The sequence below is a fragment of the Corvus brachyrhynchos genome, unplaced genomic scaffold (genome assembly GCF_000691975.1).
Source record: "Corvus brachyrhynchos isolate BGI_N302 unplaced genomic scaffold, ASM69197v1 scaffold434, whole genome shotgun sequence".
NCBI classification, from domain to species: Eukaryota; Metazoa; Chordata; class Aves; order Passeriformes; family Corvidae; genus Corvus; species Corvus brachyrhynchos.
Window position 1 is genome coordinate 988,006 of NW_008238372.1, and position 15,939 is coordinate 1,003,944.

Consider the following 15,939-nt stretch of genomic DNA (forward strand, 5'->3'; position numbering starts at 1 on the left):
AACCCACCAAAAACCAAGCCCCTCCTCAGCTGTAAGTTGAGTCCTGGTTTTTTTCTGTCCTAAATATAATTCCTGCCTAAGAATATTGGGGAATCTAAGCTTAAAATATATTCTGTTGCTTAAATCTGTATCTGTATCTGTCCCTTTCCCCCCCTTTCCCAACGAGCTTTTTCTCCTGTTCAGTCATGGATCACTTTACCTTCCTCAGTCCTGTTCCCCACTGCTTCCCTCTGTCTTCCTTAGTGTCCAGTTCCTGGGTTTTCTTTCCATAACTGCTCACATTCTCTCCTTCCAACTCAGTAAAATTGACTGTAAGGTTAATAAATTATTTAATTGAGTAAATCCAGCTACATTCCATGCTATTTTTTCCCTTTTTTTGCCCTTCCCTTTACCATAAGTATCAATGTGTATCTACGGTTTGATACTACACAGCATTTACTAGTAATGGTGGAAATTCCTGTCACCAGCAGATTTTTGATTAAATCTGATTTTTACTTTGGTGGAATTTTAATTTTAATTTTCTGGCTGTTTTCTAAACCATTCAGGAAGCTTCAGGGTCAGCAGAGGGAAATGTAATTTCTCTTGAATAAAGCCAGCCTTTTCATAGAGAAACTTAGTGATTTCTAGAACCAAAAACTTAGATTTAATATAAATTGTGTGTACTTGGAGTTTGCTTGAAGCCTCCTGAAGAGTAAGTTTAGAGGTTCTTTTGTAGCATGTTTAAGGGATAAAATAATGTCAATTTAAACTTTGTGTCACTAAACTTCTGCTGTATTAGGAGATTACCATGGATTATAAAGGTTTTTCTCCTTATTTAATGAATTTGACAGAAGTTTCTGTTTTCTGATTGTATTTGTGATTTTCACTTGTAATTGAGGGACAGGTGTGGGTCTTTGAGCAAGATTAAATATGCAGAGGTAGTTGGAGTTAAGTAATCATTGGAAAACCTATTAGGGAATAATATTCACACTTCAGTCTTTATTTCTGCTTTAAAGCTGTAATGTTTGTTTGGTCAAAGGTTGGACTTGATGATCTTTGAGGTATTTTCCAACATTATTGTTTCTGTATTTCTTTGAACTTTCACCATGAGCATAAAAGAGTTTGTCCATTTTTCCTCTCCTTTATATTTTCTCTTTTTAAGTGTCAGACTTCTCATTCAATTAGAAAAATTGTAAACCTTAGAATAACTGCATAAAATCTTTAAATGCACATAAGTTTGTAGGGGGAGAGAAAAAAAGAAGCCTCAGATCCTCAGCTGTGACACATTTTCACCAGCATCGGTGACCTCTGGAAAAGGAGGATTTGGACAATTTTTATTTGTCAGTTTTAAAGTAAATGTTAGGTCTCTTCTTGAAATACAGGTTATTAAATATTCAATAATAAAGTATTGACTGTTGAGATATTGTTTCACCCACTCATTTGTCATAAAATACATAAATACACGTTGGGGTGAATCACCAGCCAAAGTACTTGAGTTTGACCAGTAAAACTTGGGAAGAATTTTAACCATGTGTTAGGAGAGGGGAAAACCCTCAGTAATAACTCTGTTGGAGTGTGTACAGATGCACAGTTGAGAATGTTTCCTCTCTAAATCCTGGGATATCCTCTCTTGGAGGATCACATGGGGGCAGTGTGTCAAAAAGGAGCTTTTTTTCCCTAACCTGTAAAGCTGTGGAGCTCTGTAAAACAGAGATTTACCTGCTAGGATGCGTTCCTTGTCTTTGCAAAGTCCTGAAGATACAAAAATTTAAATCATGGAGCCCTTTGGTGTTTATCCCATGCCTCGCTGTTTTTCTGCAGAACAGGAGAAAATGCAGAACGCTGCAGAAGGAAATGGTTGTTTGTGAATTCCAAGGATGCAAAAACAATGACCACTCTATAGAATATATATGCAGCCAGGAATAATTTTATTTGGAGCACAGTCTGAAGAAAAGAGCGTCAAGGGATATTATGTTAAACACAATGAAAATAAAAAGATCTATTGTATGGCCACCTATTCAGGGAGCGCTGCTTCCATTCTGCCCCCTAAAACAAACAGGGCATTCATGGAGCTAAATAGAATCATAACTTATTGACATGGAGGCACTAAATTAAAGCTGGGGAAAGATTCTGGGCTTTCCTAATTTCTGGGCACAGTGCTCTTCATTTTAGTGGTTTTTCAGTCCATTCAGTCCTTTGTAGGCCTGTCCGTAGGTTCAGTTCTCCCTGTTTCCCTGTGGAATTCCAGGTGTTTTTTAGCTGTGCTTCTCCAGGGCAGAAATGGAAGAGCAGAGGTCTCACAGAGCTTAATTTTGACTTTGAAAGTTAAGAGTGCTTGTGTTTCCTGTAGATTTTAGCTGAGAATTTTGGCAATCTTGGGCTTCATGTATTAAAAAAAAGTGGTTTCACTCTCACAACATTTTCTCAGTTCTAAGATTCTCTGGAGTGTACTCAAAGTCATATTTATAAGTTAATGAAACACAGATTTATATAGTGTTGCCAGTGGATTGAATGAGTTTTAGAAACTTCTTTCTCTTGTAGTGGGAGAATTACAACGTAGTAGCGGCATTCAGTCCTTTTGGTACCAGATTTTTGAAGTGGCTTTTTTTGGGAAGATATTTCCCCCAATCTTTCCCTGTCACAGGTCTGAGCCCCAGTTTTTCTCCAGGAAAGGGGAACTGGTGTCCTCTGATTGCACAAAAGCCACAGACCACAAGTCCTGCCCAAAGTCCACCTCCTGCTGCAGATCATCCAGGGAAGAAACCAGCCAAGACAGGCCCAGCAGTTCATGAACCTGCTCTTGGCCTAGTTTTTCTCCAGGCTGGGAAAAGATGGCACCCAGGAGTTTGATGTCACCTCCTGAGCACTGTGTCCTCCCTGCAGCTCCATCCAGTGGGGAAGAGCAGGAGCTGGGAGCAGGAGGAATCCATGGGAGTGTTGACCCATGAATGGGATTGGACAGGGGGGTTGTTTCTTAGTTTAGGGCTTCATTCTGCTCTGAGGGAAAGCAGTGTTTGACATTTCTGTACAGGGAAGTTGGCTGAATAGTTATTGTAGGATAACTTCTGAAGCAGCCATTCTTAATAATTCCCCCACAATAATAAAGTTCCTCCAGAGGAGGAACTCGTGTGGGATATTTATAACAGGATTGTTCTCCGGTAGCTGCCGCAGGTAATTTCCCTTTGTTCCCTGAGTTCTCTCAGCTTTTCCCTGGGTTCTTTCAGCTTTTCCCATTCCAGACCAAGCTGAGAGAGGTCCCTGTACCCCCACGTTCTCATGCAGTCACTTCAAACCCCGTGCATGGGGACAATGGGCAGAGCAGGGCTGCAGAAGTTCACTCAGAGTTCAGGTTGGCATTTGCTGATTGCCTGAAAGATGATTGTTCTAAACTCTCCAGTCCCCTGTGGTTGACATCTGTGATGCTCAGGCAGAACTCTGGTAGGTCTGACTCGTCTTCAGTGTGGGTTTATTTGAACAGAGAGTTGTCAGGTACAAGTGCTTGTTGCTAATTGCTCACTGTCTGTTTTGGGATGTGCTAATACAGCACAGAGGTGGTTGGATGCTAGAGCAGTGCGGGGATCAGTCTCCCTTTTCCAGACACTCTTCAATAGCTGAGGCATCACTGCTCATGGATGCCGAGAGCTTTTCCAAGCAGAGATTTTGAAAAATAAAGTACACCAGAACTTCACAGAACAATTAACTTTGCAACAAAAGGAGAAGGATCTCACATGAAGGAAGAGGGCTGTACAGTTCCTCAGCTAACACAGGATGTTCTTAGAGAGGACACTGGGCTGCTTTCACATTCACTAATTTAAATACAGAATAAAGCAACAAGAAGTGCTTGCCTTCACCTGTGGTAGCTTAGCAGGGGTTGGAAATAAAAAGATTCGAAGTCTGAACCAGTCCTGTGCAGTAAGACCCGTACTTGGTCTGTGGTGTGGGCCCACAAGCTCTTGAACTCTGAGTGTGGAGAGAACAGCCTTTGTGGGGAGCAAGACACTTCTCGCTTTTATTCCCAGGTTGCGTTTTCTGGCAGCTTCTCACTCAGCTGCCAGCGTAGCCCTGAGAGGGAATAGGGGGAATATCTGCACATGGCTGAGCAACCCAAACACAGGAAGGGAGGGTGGGACAGGAGGGAGATGAGGGGAAAGAAGCTCAAAACATTTTGTGTCAAGCAGTAATCTTTAGAGGGAAGGTGTTGAAGAAAAGGAAGAAAAGGTCTAGCAAGGCAAAGAGAATGGAAAGTGAATTGTGCAGAGGAGGTTTCACACTTCAGCCTGAGATCATGGAGTGGTTTGGGTTGGAAGGGACCATAAAGATCATCTAATTCCAACCCCTTGCCGTGGGCAGGAACACCTTCCACTACCCCAAGTTGCTCCAAGCCCTGTCCAACCTGTCTTTGAACATTCCAAAATTGGGGAATTACTGCATTTAAACTTTTAGAAGTATGGAATAAATGCTGATGGGACTTTGACTGCTCTTACCTGCTTCATCTTGCACGAGAATCAGCAGGCAAGGAAGTGTTTTTAAGGCTGTTGCAAAGGTTCTGTTATCAGCAAGATAACTCTTTATCTCCCAGTGTCATGGAACCAAGATCTGTTGCTGCACTTGGGAGATGCTTTTGTCAGTCCTGAAGGCAAACTTGCATCACTCACAGGGTTCAAACTGTCACAGTGGTTCTTTTTGGGGGCTAATTTTTAATTGTGAGGCGAGAAGTAGGAAGATGTATTAAGGAAATGTCACCTTTTTTAATGCTCTAATGATTTTTGTCTGACTGTGCCTCCTTTTTTATCTTTCACTATGAATGCACCTCAGTAGAACACTTGGGTAGAAGTGTGACAGAGGGACAAAGAGAGTCACAAAGATACTTTGAGAAGCAAAGTAGATCTTTAATGAGCTGGATGGCAGGTATGCAAAGAAACCTTGGAATTACTGGTGGGATTTGCAGGTGCAGTCTTACCCAACAGAGGAGATGCTCTAACAACTCCTGATTCGGGGAGAAATCTCACTTTGTGCTGACTTTGTGGCACAGAAATATGGAAACACTGAGGCTGGAAGAGACCTTTGGAGGTAGCCCAGTCCTGTGGCCAGTTGGGCTTTGGCCACAATCCACACATTTTTTCTGGATTGGTGATCCACTGTTGGGGTCACTCAGTCACCTGCAGCTCTTCCCCATCAGTCAGTGAATGTTTGTGCCTCGCTGTAGCTGAAAGGAGAGGGCCACGGATGTGTTTCACCACCTGACCTTAAGGTACTTTATCTGGGAGGAGGTTTAATGTCTAAATGAGTTGTGTGAACTGATGTCAAAATGGGAATAATAGGATCTCAAATGGATGAGGGAGGGAATTGAATCTTGAAAAAATACGTTGAGTTCTTAAAGATTGATGCAAAATTTTACACCAACTTTTCCAATATTACACCAATTGTCTTTCATTTATAGACTCCTCGGTAACCAGCATCTCAAATATTACTTCTGCTTGGAGTTAATAATTTCTTTGTTGCTTGGAAAAAATCATAAAATCCCAGAATGGTTTGGGTTGGAAGGGACTTTAAAATCATCCAGTTCCACTCCCTGCCACGGGCAGGCACACCTTCCACTATCCCAGGGTGCTCAAGCCCCATCCAGCCTGGGCTTGGACACTTGGGGTGGGGAGGCCCCAAAACATCCATGAAAAAAAAAAATCCATTTAAAACACAGCTATTTTGAATGAGAAAAGCATTTTCCATCCTCACCAAAGAAATAAATTTATTCTTCTTCCACTGTGTTGAGATGATGCTTTAAAGAAATAAACCTTCTCCTTTATGATGAGGGAATCCATTTTTGCAGTGTGTCTATTTTCAGGTAGTTCTGAGCTGTGAGCCTCTTTTGAGTGCAAATACACAGCAAGGTGGGTATTTTTATGCCTTCCCCGAACTAACATTAGGTAAGGCCTATTTGTAAGATAATTCTACCCACTTCCAATCCATAATCTCTTCCCTTAATGGGCTTCATGCTTAGAGATCTTGGCATATGTTTTGGGGTTTTTTACTTTATTTTCTTCCCAAGGTGCTTTACGAGGTGTGAGCACTTGAACTTGTAGTGGTTAAAAAGGAAAATTGATGATTGACTACACCTTGTTCATAGATATTTATGTCCTGTGGAAGTTCTGGATGTGTTGTGGTAACAAGTGCCGGTGGATTTTAGTCCTGCTCTGGTGGTCAGCAGATCTCTGATTTTTTTGGATGTCTGGAGCTCTCCAAATGAGCCAAAAAGCAATCTCTGAGCCACCAGAGGCTTTGTGAGCCTCAGTTAATGGATGTGCACAAATGTCCCTATTTCTGGAGCGACTCCTCGACCTAAAACTAAAGGAGGTCAAGATTTCTATTCTAACCAGTCCTTCTTTCCCCCTTCCTTTCTTCCTAACGTGTCACTGGGTGTTTCTAGGAGTGTTCTCTTGGGATTAGATGTCCTGGGATTGGATTGCAGGTGCCAGGAGCAAAGTCTGGGATGTGGCAAGGGCAGGGATTTCATCAGGGCCCAGAGCTGAGCGTGACTTGTTTGTGTTGGTGGCCAGGACTGCTTCCAGCACGAGGCTGTGAACTCCAGTGCCTTCCTTGCAGGGACAGGGACAAGTTGGAAAGATGGAATTACTTGGCTGCTGATCCTTGTGGTTACAGATCCTGAACTTCTGACCCAGGTGGTTGTTGCTCGTTGGTGACGTGGGTGAGGTCGGTCCCATTTAGGAGATGACTAAAGTGCTTTTCCATTTGGGATAGGAACATGGGGATGAGTTAGCCAATTCCCATCCATCTCCTTGTCATTCTTACGTCATCGGGCTGGTCAGGCTCTAATCTTGTCCTTTTTTCTGAGATTTGCTGTGCAACCATTTGTGTTCCTGGTTTAAGAAGGTTCTTGTTGGACACAGTTTGGATTCGTGGCATCACATTTGTTGTGGGACTCCCCTCCAAGCCAACAGGGACCTCTTTGTTAGTCACAGACATCAAATTCCAAAAAATGTTTAACTAAAAGAATAAAATTCATGGATTTGGATGCAGGTGGACTTGGGAGGAAAAGGTCTACAAACATGGAAAGTTTGAAGCTGAATCAAAACATCAAATTACAACTCTGTTTTGTGGGATAATTATACTTCTAACACTCTTTTACTTTACTTTTTGACTTCATCTTAAATGTGTGTAGTGCATTATTCAGTTTGTGCCCAGATTTGTTGTGATTTTTGGAGTGTCAGAAGATCCTATGAAGTCAAACTGTAAATGAGAACCCCACGGTGCCAGGATTTTTGGCTTTATATATTTGAGCTTTCTGCTTTTTTAGGAACTTGTGGAAGGGCAGAATTTTTTAAAAATAAAATCTGTTTTTATTAAGTTCTGTAATTGTCCAGGTATCTGTCTATTGGAAACCTGTGGCCTGAGGTAAAAAAATACAAGATAGAAACCTTTGAAAGTAACTGGCTCTACACTTTAGAATTAGTGGTATTTTTGACTCTCTGATTTAAATATTGTTTTGACTTTTACTTCAGTCACCGTGATGTTGCTAAGTGAGATTATGATTTTTTTTCAGGGTAAGCAGAACCTCAGAAATTAAAAGAGCAGAAAGTAGAGATACTGGATGATGTCTTACATATGTTCAGCCATTCTTACAGGAGTGTTCAGTGAATCTTGAAAAGGAAATGTTCACTAACTTCACCAAGTTGTAGAGATGGAAGATTAACTCTGATTCTCAGTTTTTAATGGACATTTTGTAGAAGAGTTAAAAGTAATTTTCTGTGCAATGTTAACTTAAAATGGTTAATATTTTAATATAACCAATGTAAAATGGTGTTTGATTTCATCCATGCAGTTCTTCTCTTGCCCTGATAGATGTTGAGTCAATGGTGCAATATCAACATCAATATTTTAATTTTCTTTTAACATAGTTATTTTTAAGAAAGCCAAATCTTGGCTGTACTAATCTACTGTTTTCTAGTGCTTGTATTTTCTTGCAAGGTTTGGACTGTAAAGGAAATGGGGATTTCCCTTTGCTGGTCAGGTGCTTGGCTGTTTAACACCTTCCTTCTAAATTTAATCTTTAGTGATAATTTTGCGTTCACGTTGCAGCTGCTCTTTGTTTGCTGCACTTTTTAGGGAGGCATAAACACAGAGAACAGGGAATCAGGGATTCACAGAATCACCAGGGTTGGAAGAGTCCTTTGGGATCATCCAGTCCCATCATCACCCCTAAACCTTATCCCCAAATGAAGATGAGCTGCTGAGGCTGGACACAGGATTTTCCTTTCTTTTGGTACAATCAGTCAAGAAAGTTGCTGGGAGCAACCCAGAAAGGCAGAACCTGTGTGTTTTTCTGGCTTTTGTGGAATCCGTACATGGAATTAGTGTGTTTGGAATAAACCCTGTCAAATTCTGACTGAGTTATGACACCCAGGTGGGGATGTGAGAAATGGGATGCTCAGGATTAGAATCATGGAATGGTTTGGGTTGGAAGGGACTTTTCAGTATTGAGTTCTGACCGTCAGGGACACCTTCCACCAGACCAGGTTGCTCCAGCCTGGCCTTGGACACCTCCAGGGGTGAGCCAGCCGCAGCTGCTCTGGGCACCCTGTGCCAGGGCCTCCCCACCCTCCCAGGGAACAATTCCTGCCCAAGATCCCATCTAACCCTGTCCTCCCTCAGCTTAAGGCCATTCCCCCATGTCCTTGGGAGAAGTCCCTGTCCAGCCTTCCTGTCCAGCCCTGTAGATAACCTTTCCCTGAGGATGGTATCTGGGATCACTCCCTATGGAATCTCCCGTGTGTGCCAAGCACTCGGTGCCGATGAGCTCTGGGATCCTGACCACAGGGCAGTATTTTCAACCCATCACCTGCTTAACCCTCACGTTGTCTTCGCAGGAGGAGAGACTTCAGCATGCAAACCTTCATCTGTTCGGCTTGCACCATCGTTTTCATTCCATGCTGCTGGCCTTCAGATGGCTGGACAGATGTCCCATTCGCATCAGCAGTACAGTGACCGGCGGCAGCAGAACATCAGTGACCAGCAGGTCTCGGCCTTATCCTACGCTGACCAGCTCGAGCAGCCACTCCCATTAACAAACCAGGTATGGGGGGAAAGCTCCTTTTACATCTGGGAGTTCTTGAAATGTCGAACTGTGCAATCATTTGGGTTGGAAGGGACCTGTAAAGATTGAGTTCCAACCCCTGCCATGGGCAGGGACACCTCCCACTGTCCCAGGCTGCTCCAAGCCCCAATGTCCAGCCTGGCCTTGGGCACTGCCAGGGATCCAGGGGCAGCCCCAGCTGCTCTGGGCACCCTGTGCCAGGGCCTGCCCACCCTCAGGGAAAAATTCCCTCCTAATATCCCATCTAACTCTGCTCTCTGTCAGTTTAAGGTAGTTTTCCCCATATCCTGTCACTCTAAACCCTTTGTGAAAAGTCCATCTCCATCCATATATTATACAACCATAAATTACAGGATCAGGGCATTTATTCTTGTAGGTTTGGGTTTTTTTAAACTAATTAACTCCTGACTCTGTAAGGAAGGAGTTAATATACAACTACATACTCAGAAACACGTATTTTATATATATATATATGTATATACACTCTAACTTCAAAAGTAAGTTTTTGTAGTTGTTTCTAAACTTCTGGAACTTATTTATTATGCTTATTCTGCTTGTAACATTTTTTGAAATTGGGGGAGAAAAAGATTGGCCAAGTGGACAGCTGTAAAAAGCTCTTTAATAACTATTTTTTTTAACTTTTGTGCTGTTTGTTACTATCTGATTGCTTTTTTATTCTAATGGACAGTTTTTTACTGCCGAGTCACTGGTTGGTGTAAATGGAATATAGTTTGCACAGAAGATAATTTACTTGAGTAGGTAGAACTGCTGAAAGAGCTCCCTAATTCAGAGTACCGGGAGCCACAAGAGCTGCTGTTGCTCTGGATAACTGGGAATTCTCTTGGTTTTTAGAAATTCCACAGTCCAGTTGTGGAAACAAAAGGGCAGATTGGTTCCAACAAAGCCCGTAAGTCAGAACTTGAAAATTTGGTTTAGATTGATGAGGAATGAGGAATGTTTCACTAAAGAGGATGTAGGTGAAGTGTTTTGCTGCTCAAGATGTTTTAGGTAGAAAATTCTTCAGTACTATCAAGAGATGCTCTGGTGCTGTAGGGAGACACTTTTGCAGGAGGAGGAAAGGATTAGAGAGAATGAGAATGGTCAAACCAAGTGCTGGGATGTTGGATGCCAGGATTTTGAGATCTCCAGTGACAGGGGCAAAGTGAATAGAGCTGGCCAAGGATGGGTTTCCTTTCCTGAGAGCCAATCCAACTGGAAGAGGAAATCTGCTCCTATATAACAATACTTAGCTTGAGGATCTTCAAAGGCATTTTATGCGAGTTTTTTTGGGTTAAAGGTCTCCCAGAACTTCTACAATGAGGTTGGTCAGTCAAGAAAAGTTGCACCTTAAACCTTTTAAGGCACTTTAGAAACAAACTCAAGGAATTTTAGATTGTATGGACATTATCCATGTGAGGAAATGATCAGCTGGCCACCTTCATCATGGCAATCGAGCAGTCTTTGCAGCACCAGCACAATCCTACTGAATCAATGTTCTTGGCTTTGATGGTGGCCAGCTTTCTGAAGTCTTCTGAGTACTTGCCTTCTGTGCCTCTTTCCTCCCTCGAGTTCTTGTGCTTCTCCCATCACCCAGTCCCACCAAGAGTTCTCCTCACCAGGTTCCTCCTTGGAGTGGAAGTTCTGTGTGAGCCTCTGTGGGGACTCAGTGGCTTTTTGTCTTTGCACTGCAATTCTGATTTTATCTGCACAGCCAGATCCAGCTGAGATCTTCATGCTGGTGGCTCAGATCATCTGCTCTAGACCTGGTCTCTGTGCTAAACCAATCTGCTGATCTTTCTCTTGGAGTTGCCCTTCTACGGCTCTGGTTCATCTTGTTCAGCTCTTGTTCATCTTGATTAAAAAATAACTTTTTTTTTTCTTACAAAAGTCTTGCCCCACAGACCAGTCTTTAATAATGGCAAACTCTCTTTGGTCACAAAAGGTAATTTCTGCCTTTGTAAGTTCATATCACAGAATTCCAGGATCATTTAGGTTGGAAAAGATCTCCAAGATGAGTCCCAGCTGTGCCCGATGCCCACCATATCCAGCCCTTCCTGGGACACCTCCAGGGATGGGCACTCCAAACCTCCCTGGGCAGCTCTTTCCAAGGCCTGAGCTCCCTTTCCATGAGGAAATTCCTCCTGAAACTTCCTGAAATTTTTCCTCCTCTCCCTCCCAGCTACACAATCCCAGTTCCACGACTGTGCAATGAACCACATCAAGGGATCGATCCAAAGTAAAAGCCGCTCTTAAAATATTAACCTGGATCCCCTCCCTCAGCTGCTTCATTCAAGGTCCCCCCTGAGCCTCCTTTGCTCCAGTGGTTATCTTCCAGAAGATCCTGTTTTTAACGTGCAGCAAAAAGAATTGGCTGTTGGAGATGGTTTCATAGTTTGATCTTAACATAGTCATAAAAACAGGAGGAGGGAAGAGGTGACTTCAGGCAGATTCAGGAAGCTTTTAAATTTTTTTAAGTGGATCCTTTCAATGCAGTGGCTCACATGCAGTCAAACAGACAAGGATTGGGTCTAGGAGCTTCAGTTTCCTGGAATTGCCTGACATCAGCAGCCTGGACCATTGGGATTGCTTGGGTGCTACAGCCTTCCACAGCCTAAAAGTAACTTAGTCTGGGTGCCCTAAAACTGACCTGCTTGGGTACCCTAAAAATAACCTGCTTGGGTGCCCTAAAAGTAACCTATTTGGGTGCCCTAAAAGTAACCTAATTGGGTGCCCTAAAATAACCTGTTTGGTTGCCCTAAAATAACCTGTTTGGGTACCCTAAAAGTAACCCATTTAGGTACCGTAAAAGTAGCTTCTTTGGGTGCCCTAAAATACCCCGTTTGGGTGCCCTAAAATACCCCGTTTGGGTGCCCTAGAAGCGACCTGTTTGGGTGTGAGTACCCAGCAGCTGATTGACAGCGAGTTGCAGCCCCTTTGCTCCCGTTCCCTGGTGGATTGAGCAGCCAGAGCGATCAGGAAATCGGGATTTTCCCAACTCGGCGCTGCCGGGATTCCAGGTGGAGCCTTTCCCGAGCTCCAGCCCCCCTCTGCTGGCCGCAGCGCCGCGGTGCTGCTGCTGGGAAAGCTGCTCTCCCAAATATGCCATCCTTGCCTCCAACTCCCTGAGCTTCAGTAATTACCTGAGGATGTTCTTCAGGTTATTTTTGCGTCTTTGCTGCACACTGACTCTTTTTTTTTTTTATGGAGTGTCTGGTTCAGGTTCCTGCAATGATTTTAATTCATAACCAGAAAAAGGAAGCCAGGCCTTGAATGTGAATTTATTGCTTTTATTCCTGCTCTGTCCTGCTTGGATTTGGGGTTGTAGTGGCTCGCAGGCCATATTCTGTTATTTTGGGAATCATTCCCAGCTTCAGATTAAAGGTTAGCAAACAATAAGGACAATTTATATTAAAATGATATAAAATATATGTGTTTATGTTACATGTAAATAATATAAATAATTACATATAAGTTGCTTTTAAAAAATTATTTACATAATCTTCTCTTGCACTTACTGCTTTCTGGCTGTGGTCCCCAAACCTGTCACTGACAAGGATCAAAGAATTCTAGGAAGATACTCCAAGACCAGCCAGATTGTTTTGGTTTTCACTTATTTTTGAGGTTTTAAATCACAGTTTAAAACTTCCAGCTCTGTTTTAAATTTTTTTTTCCTTCAGGAGTTGGTTTTAGGGCTTTTTTTTCCCAAAAAGTGCTGGCAGGATGGGTCCTCATCTTGGCTGTGGCTGCTGAGTGCTTCAGTTTCAGGGAAGTCTGGGAGCACATGGTCCAGAGTGAACAGAAAAGTTGGGATCTCTGGGATCTTTCTCCTGTAGCAGTAACAAATTAATACTTCTCTGTCCAGTTTTAACTGGTTCCATCCTGTGAGTTCAATGCAGCCTGATGGGAATACAAGATAAGAGTTTAAAAGTTGTCACAACTTCAAAGTCTCTTTTTTTTGAGGCTCTGTTTATCTCCATTGTGGATGCTCAGATTGCCTGGAACTCTTTTCAGTTAATAACGAAATGCTTAGAAAATGGATGTACTTGATAAAGGACCTGAGGTGAGATTTTGGTAACAAATTCCAGCAGTTCAGCTTTCATGAAACACCTGGAATGGGAAGGTCAGGCTGACTGCTAGACACCTTTCTATCTCTGTTTATCTAAGATCACTCTGCATAATTTGAGATTTTACTGACCAGATAGATCTTGGCCAGAGATTTTATTGATCACATCAAGATCATTGCCAAGTTCACGCTGCAGCACCGCTTAAAAATCCTTAATTCAGATATTCCCACTACCTGATCAACATTCCTGTTAATGATGGTTTAACTTCAGCAGTCCCTGTCATCAGTGTGGCCATGCAGGTCAATTAAATAAGTCCTTACACTTGGAATTCTTGCTAAAATTGCCCTTACACGATAAAATCTTCATTATTTATTCTGTTTGTCAAGTGGAACATGTGCTACACACAAGCTGAATTTATTTTTTTTTCTCTCTCTTCTTTTAATCAGTTTGGATGGTGGTGGATCTTGGTTGTTTTTTTCATAAAATCTGAATTAAAGCATCCCATAAACAGCTCAAGATTCTCCATAATCAAAATAAAAATCATTTAAAAAGGAACAATGCCATCTGCTTGGACAAAAAAGAAAATGTCCAAAAAGAGTGACATTTGTTGTGTGTTCCACCCCCAAAGGCTGGGAGTTCAAACAGCACACCTGAGTTAAAAGTCACAGTTCCCATAAAATGTCCTTTGTCACCAGTGTGTTGAGGATACGTAAATGGGGCCTTTTCTGTGGGTATTCCCTGACATTTATAATTGTAATTAAATTAGTTTCTGGTCTCTCAGACCTGAGATGCAGCATCTCTGATTTGTGTTGTGTTTTTAGGGAGATTTATCTGAGCTTGCAGTGTTGCAGTCTGGCCACCAGATAGAGACTGAAGCTTGTGAAATAGGAGCTTTCCTTTCCTTTCCTTTCCTTTCCTTTCCTTTCCTTTCCTTTCCTTTCCTTTCCTTTCCTTTCCTTTCCTTTCCTTTCCTTTCCTTTCCTTTCCTTTCCTTTCCTTTCCTTTCCTTTCCTTTCCTTTCCTTTCCTTTCCTTTCCTTTCCTTTCCTTTCCTTTCCTTTCCTTTCCTTTCCTTTCCTTTCCTTTCCTTTCCTTTCCTTTCCTTTCCTTTCCTTTCCTTCCTTTCCTTTTTTTCTTTGGTGCTTGAGCATTCCTTGAAGCCAAGACAGGAATCAGTGTTACCCCAACAATAAAGAATTCCAGATTGTATAAAATGGATAAAGACTACTTTGTTCCATGGTCTTCCATCATCAGGAAGAAGGGAGTAAGAATCTCTCTGGGAAACAGAAGAGAATATTAAAAATTTTTCGATATAAAAGTGTGAGGAAAAAAAATCAACCCAAAACTTTATGAACCCAGGAGAGCAAAACAGAACTTGTGGAAAGGTTCATACAGGTTCAAGAGTGTGCCCAGAGATGTGTGACTGCCAAAATGCACTTTTTAAATAAGGGACTGGCTGCAGTAGTCTGCAGAATTTAATTTACAATTAGGGAATGGCAGCAAATCAGATTATAATTTTTTTTCATCAGGCTATTTATTTCAGAGGAGAAATTAGGTTTTTATTTTTGAAGTAAGCAAGGAAATTTGACTTACAAAGTAGAAAACGAATATGAAGACTTGTCCTACAAACTCCCTTTCCAAATTAGAGCAATTTTTTGTGGGAATAATTGGTCTGAACTATGGAATTCTTCCATATTGAGACTCTTCCCTCAGAACTTAAGTCCCTGTGCTGATGATCCAGCCCAGGACAGAGACGGGGCCCTGCCAATATTCCTGATATTCCTGTGCCACACCCTGGTTTCTTTTACCAGCAAAACCCACCAGTGTTCCCATATTCCAGTACCTTCTTTAAGTCAGATTAAGGAATTTGAAGGAAATCCTTGGATTTGAAGAGCTGTAACAGTGACAGCTGGATCAGGACTTGCTGCTGCTCAGAGCTGTGGGAGGGAACCAAAAGAGATCCTCTTTAGGTGGGGTTTATTTCATGGGCCACATTTGTTTGCCAGATGAAAGGAAGAAACAAAAATGTTTTGTAAATGTCCGATAGTTTGTTTAGGAAACTTTCCAACAGTTTCCTGATGTTTACAAAGTGCTTGTCCTTGTAATAAAATAGAATTAATGTCTTTACCCCTGCCCACACAGGAGGAGAAGGGGAGTTTGGCTTTCTAGGGTGGTCCCTCAGGTACCTCAGTGCAGGTTCAGTTTCAGAAGCACAAACTCTCTATAATTTCTTTTTTGGGTTACTTTGATGTGATTCTTTTTATTTTGTCATTGAGGAGAAAAAAAAAAAGAGTTATTTGTACAGCAACCATTACAAGTATTAAGTTATCCTATAAAACATAGAGGAGCAGTTAGACTTTTCCAGCTCATTTATTAGTTAAGTAATACTGGTGGAAAACATACATGGAACAAGCTTTTCTCCAATGGAATTGCTTAAACTCACCCTGAGGTTTTCTGTCCTGCTCCTGGAGGGGAACAACCCCAGGCAGCAGCACAGGCTGGGGGTGACCTGCTGGGGAAGGACCTGGGGGACAGTGAGCTGTCCCTGAGCCAGCAGAGTGTCCTGGGGGACAGGAAGGCCAATGGGATCCTGGGGTGCAGTGGGAAGAGCATTCCCAGCAGGGCAGGGTTATCCTGCCCCTGTGCCCAGCCCTGGGGGCACCTCTGGGGTGCCGTGCCCAGCTCTGGCTCCTCAGCCCAGCAGGGCCAGGGAGCTCCTGGAGCGGGGCCGGCGGAGGCTGCGCAGCTGAGGAAGGGCCTGGAGCAGCTCCGTGCCCAGCACACACTG

General features: G+C 42.6%; 1 protein-coding gene across 1 annotated transcript in view; it reads left to right on the forward strand.

Moving 5' to 3' along the window:
• DYRK1A (dual specificity tyrosine phosphorylation regulated kinase 1A) overlaps positions 1-15,939 on the forward strand; it is a 46,434-nt gene that overhangs the window by 19,120 nt on the left and 11,375 nt on the right. The window contains exon 2 of the mRNA XM_008635291.2: positions 8,862-9,067. Within this exon, the coding sequence (XP_008633513.1) occupies positions 8,862-9,067 (206 nt within the window). The remainder of the gene's footprint in view (positions 1-8,861; positions 9,068-15,939) is intronic.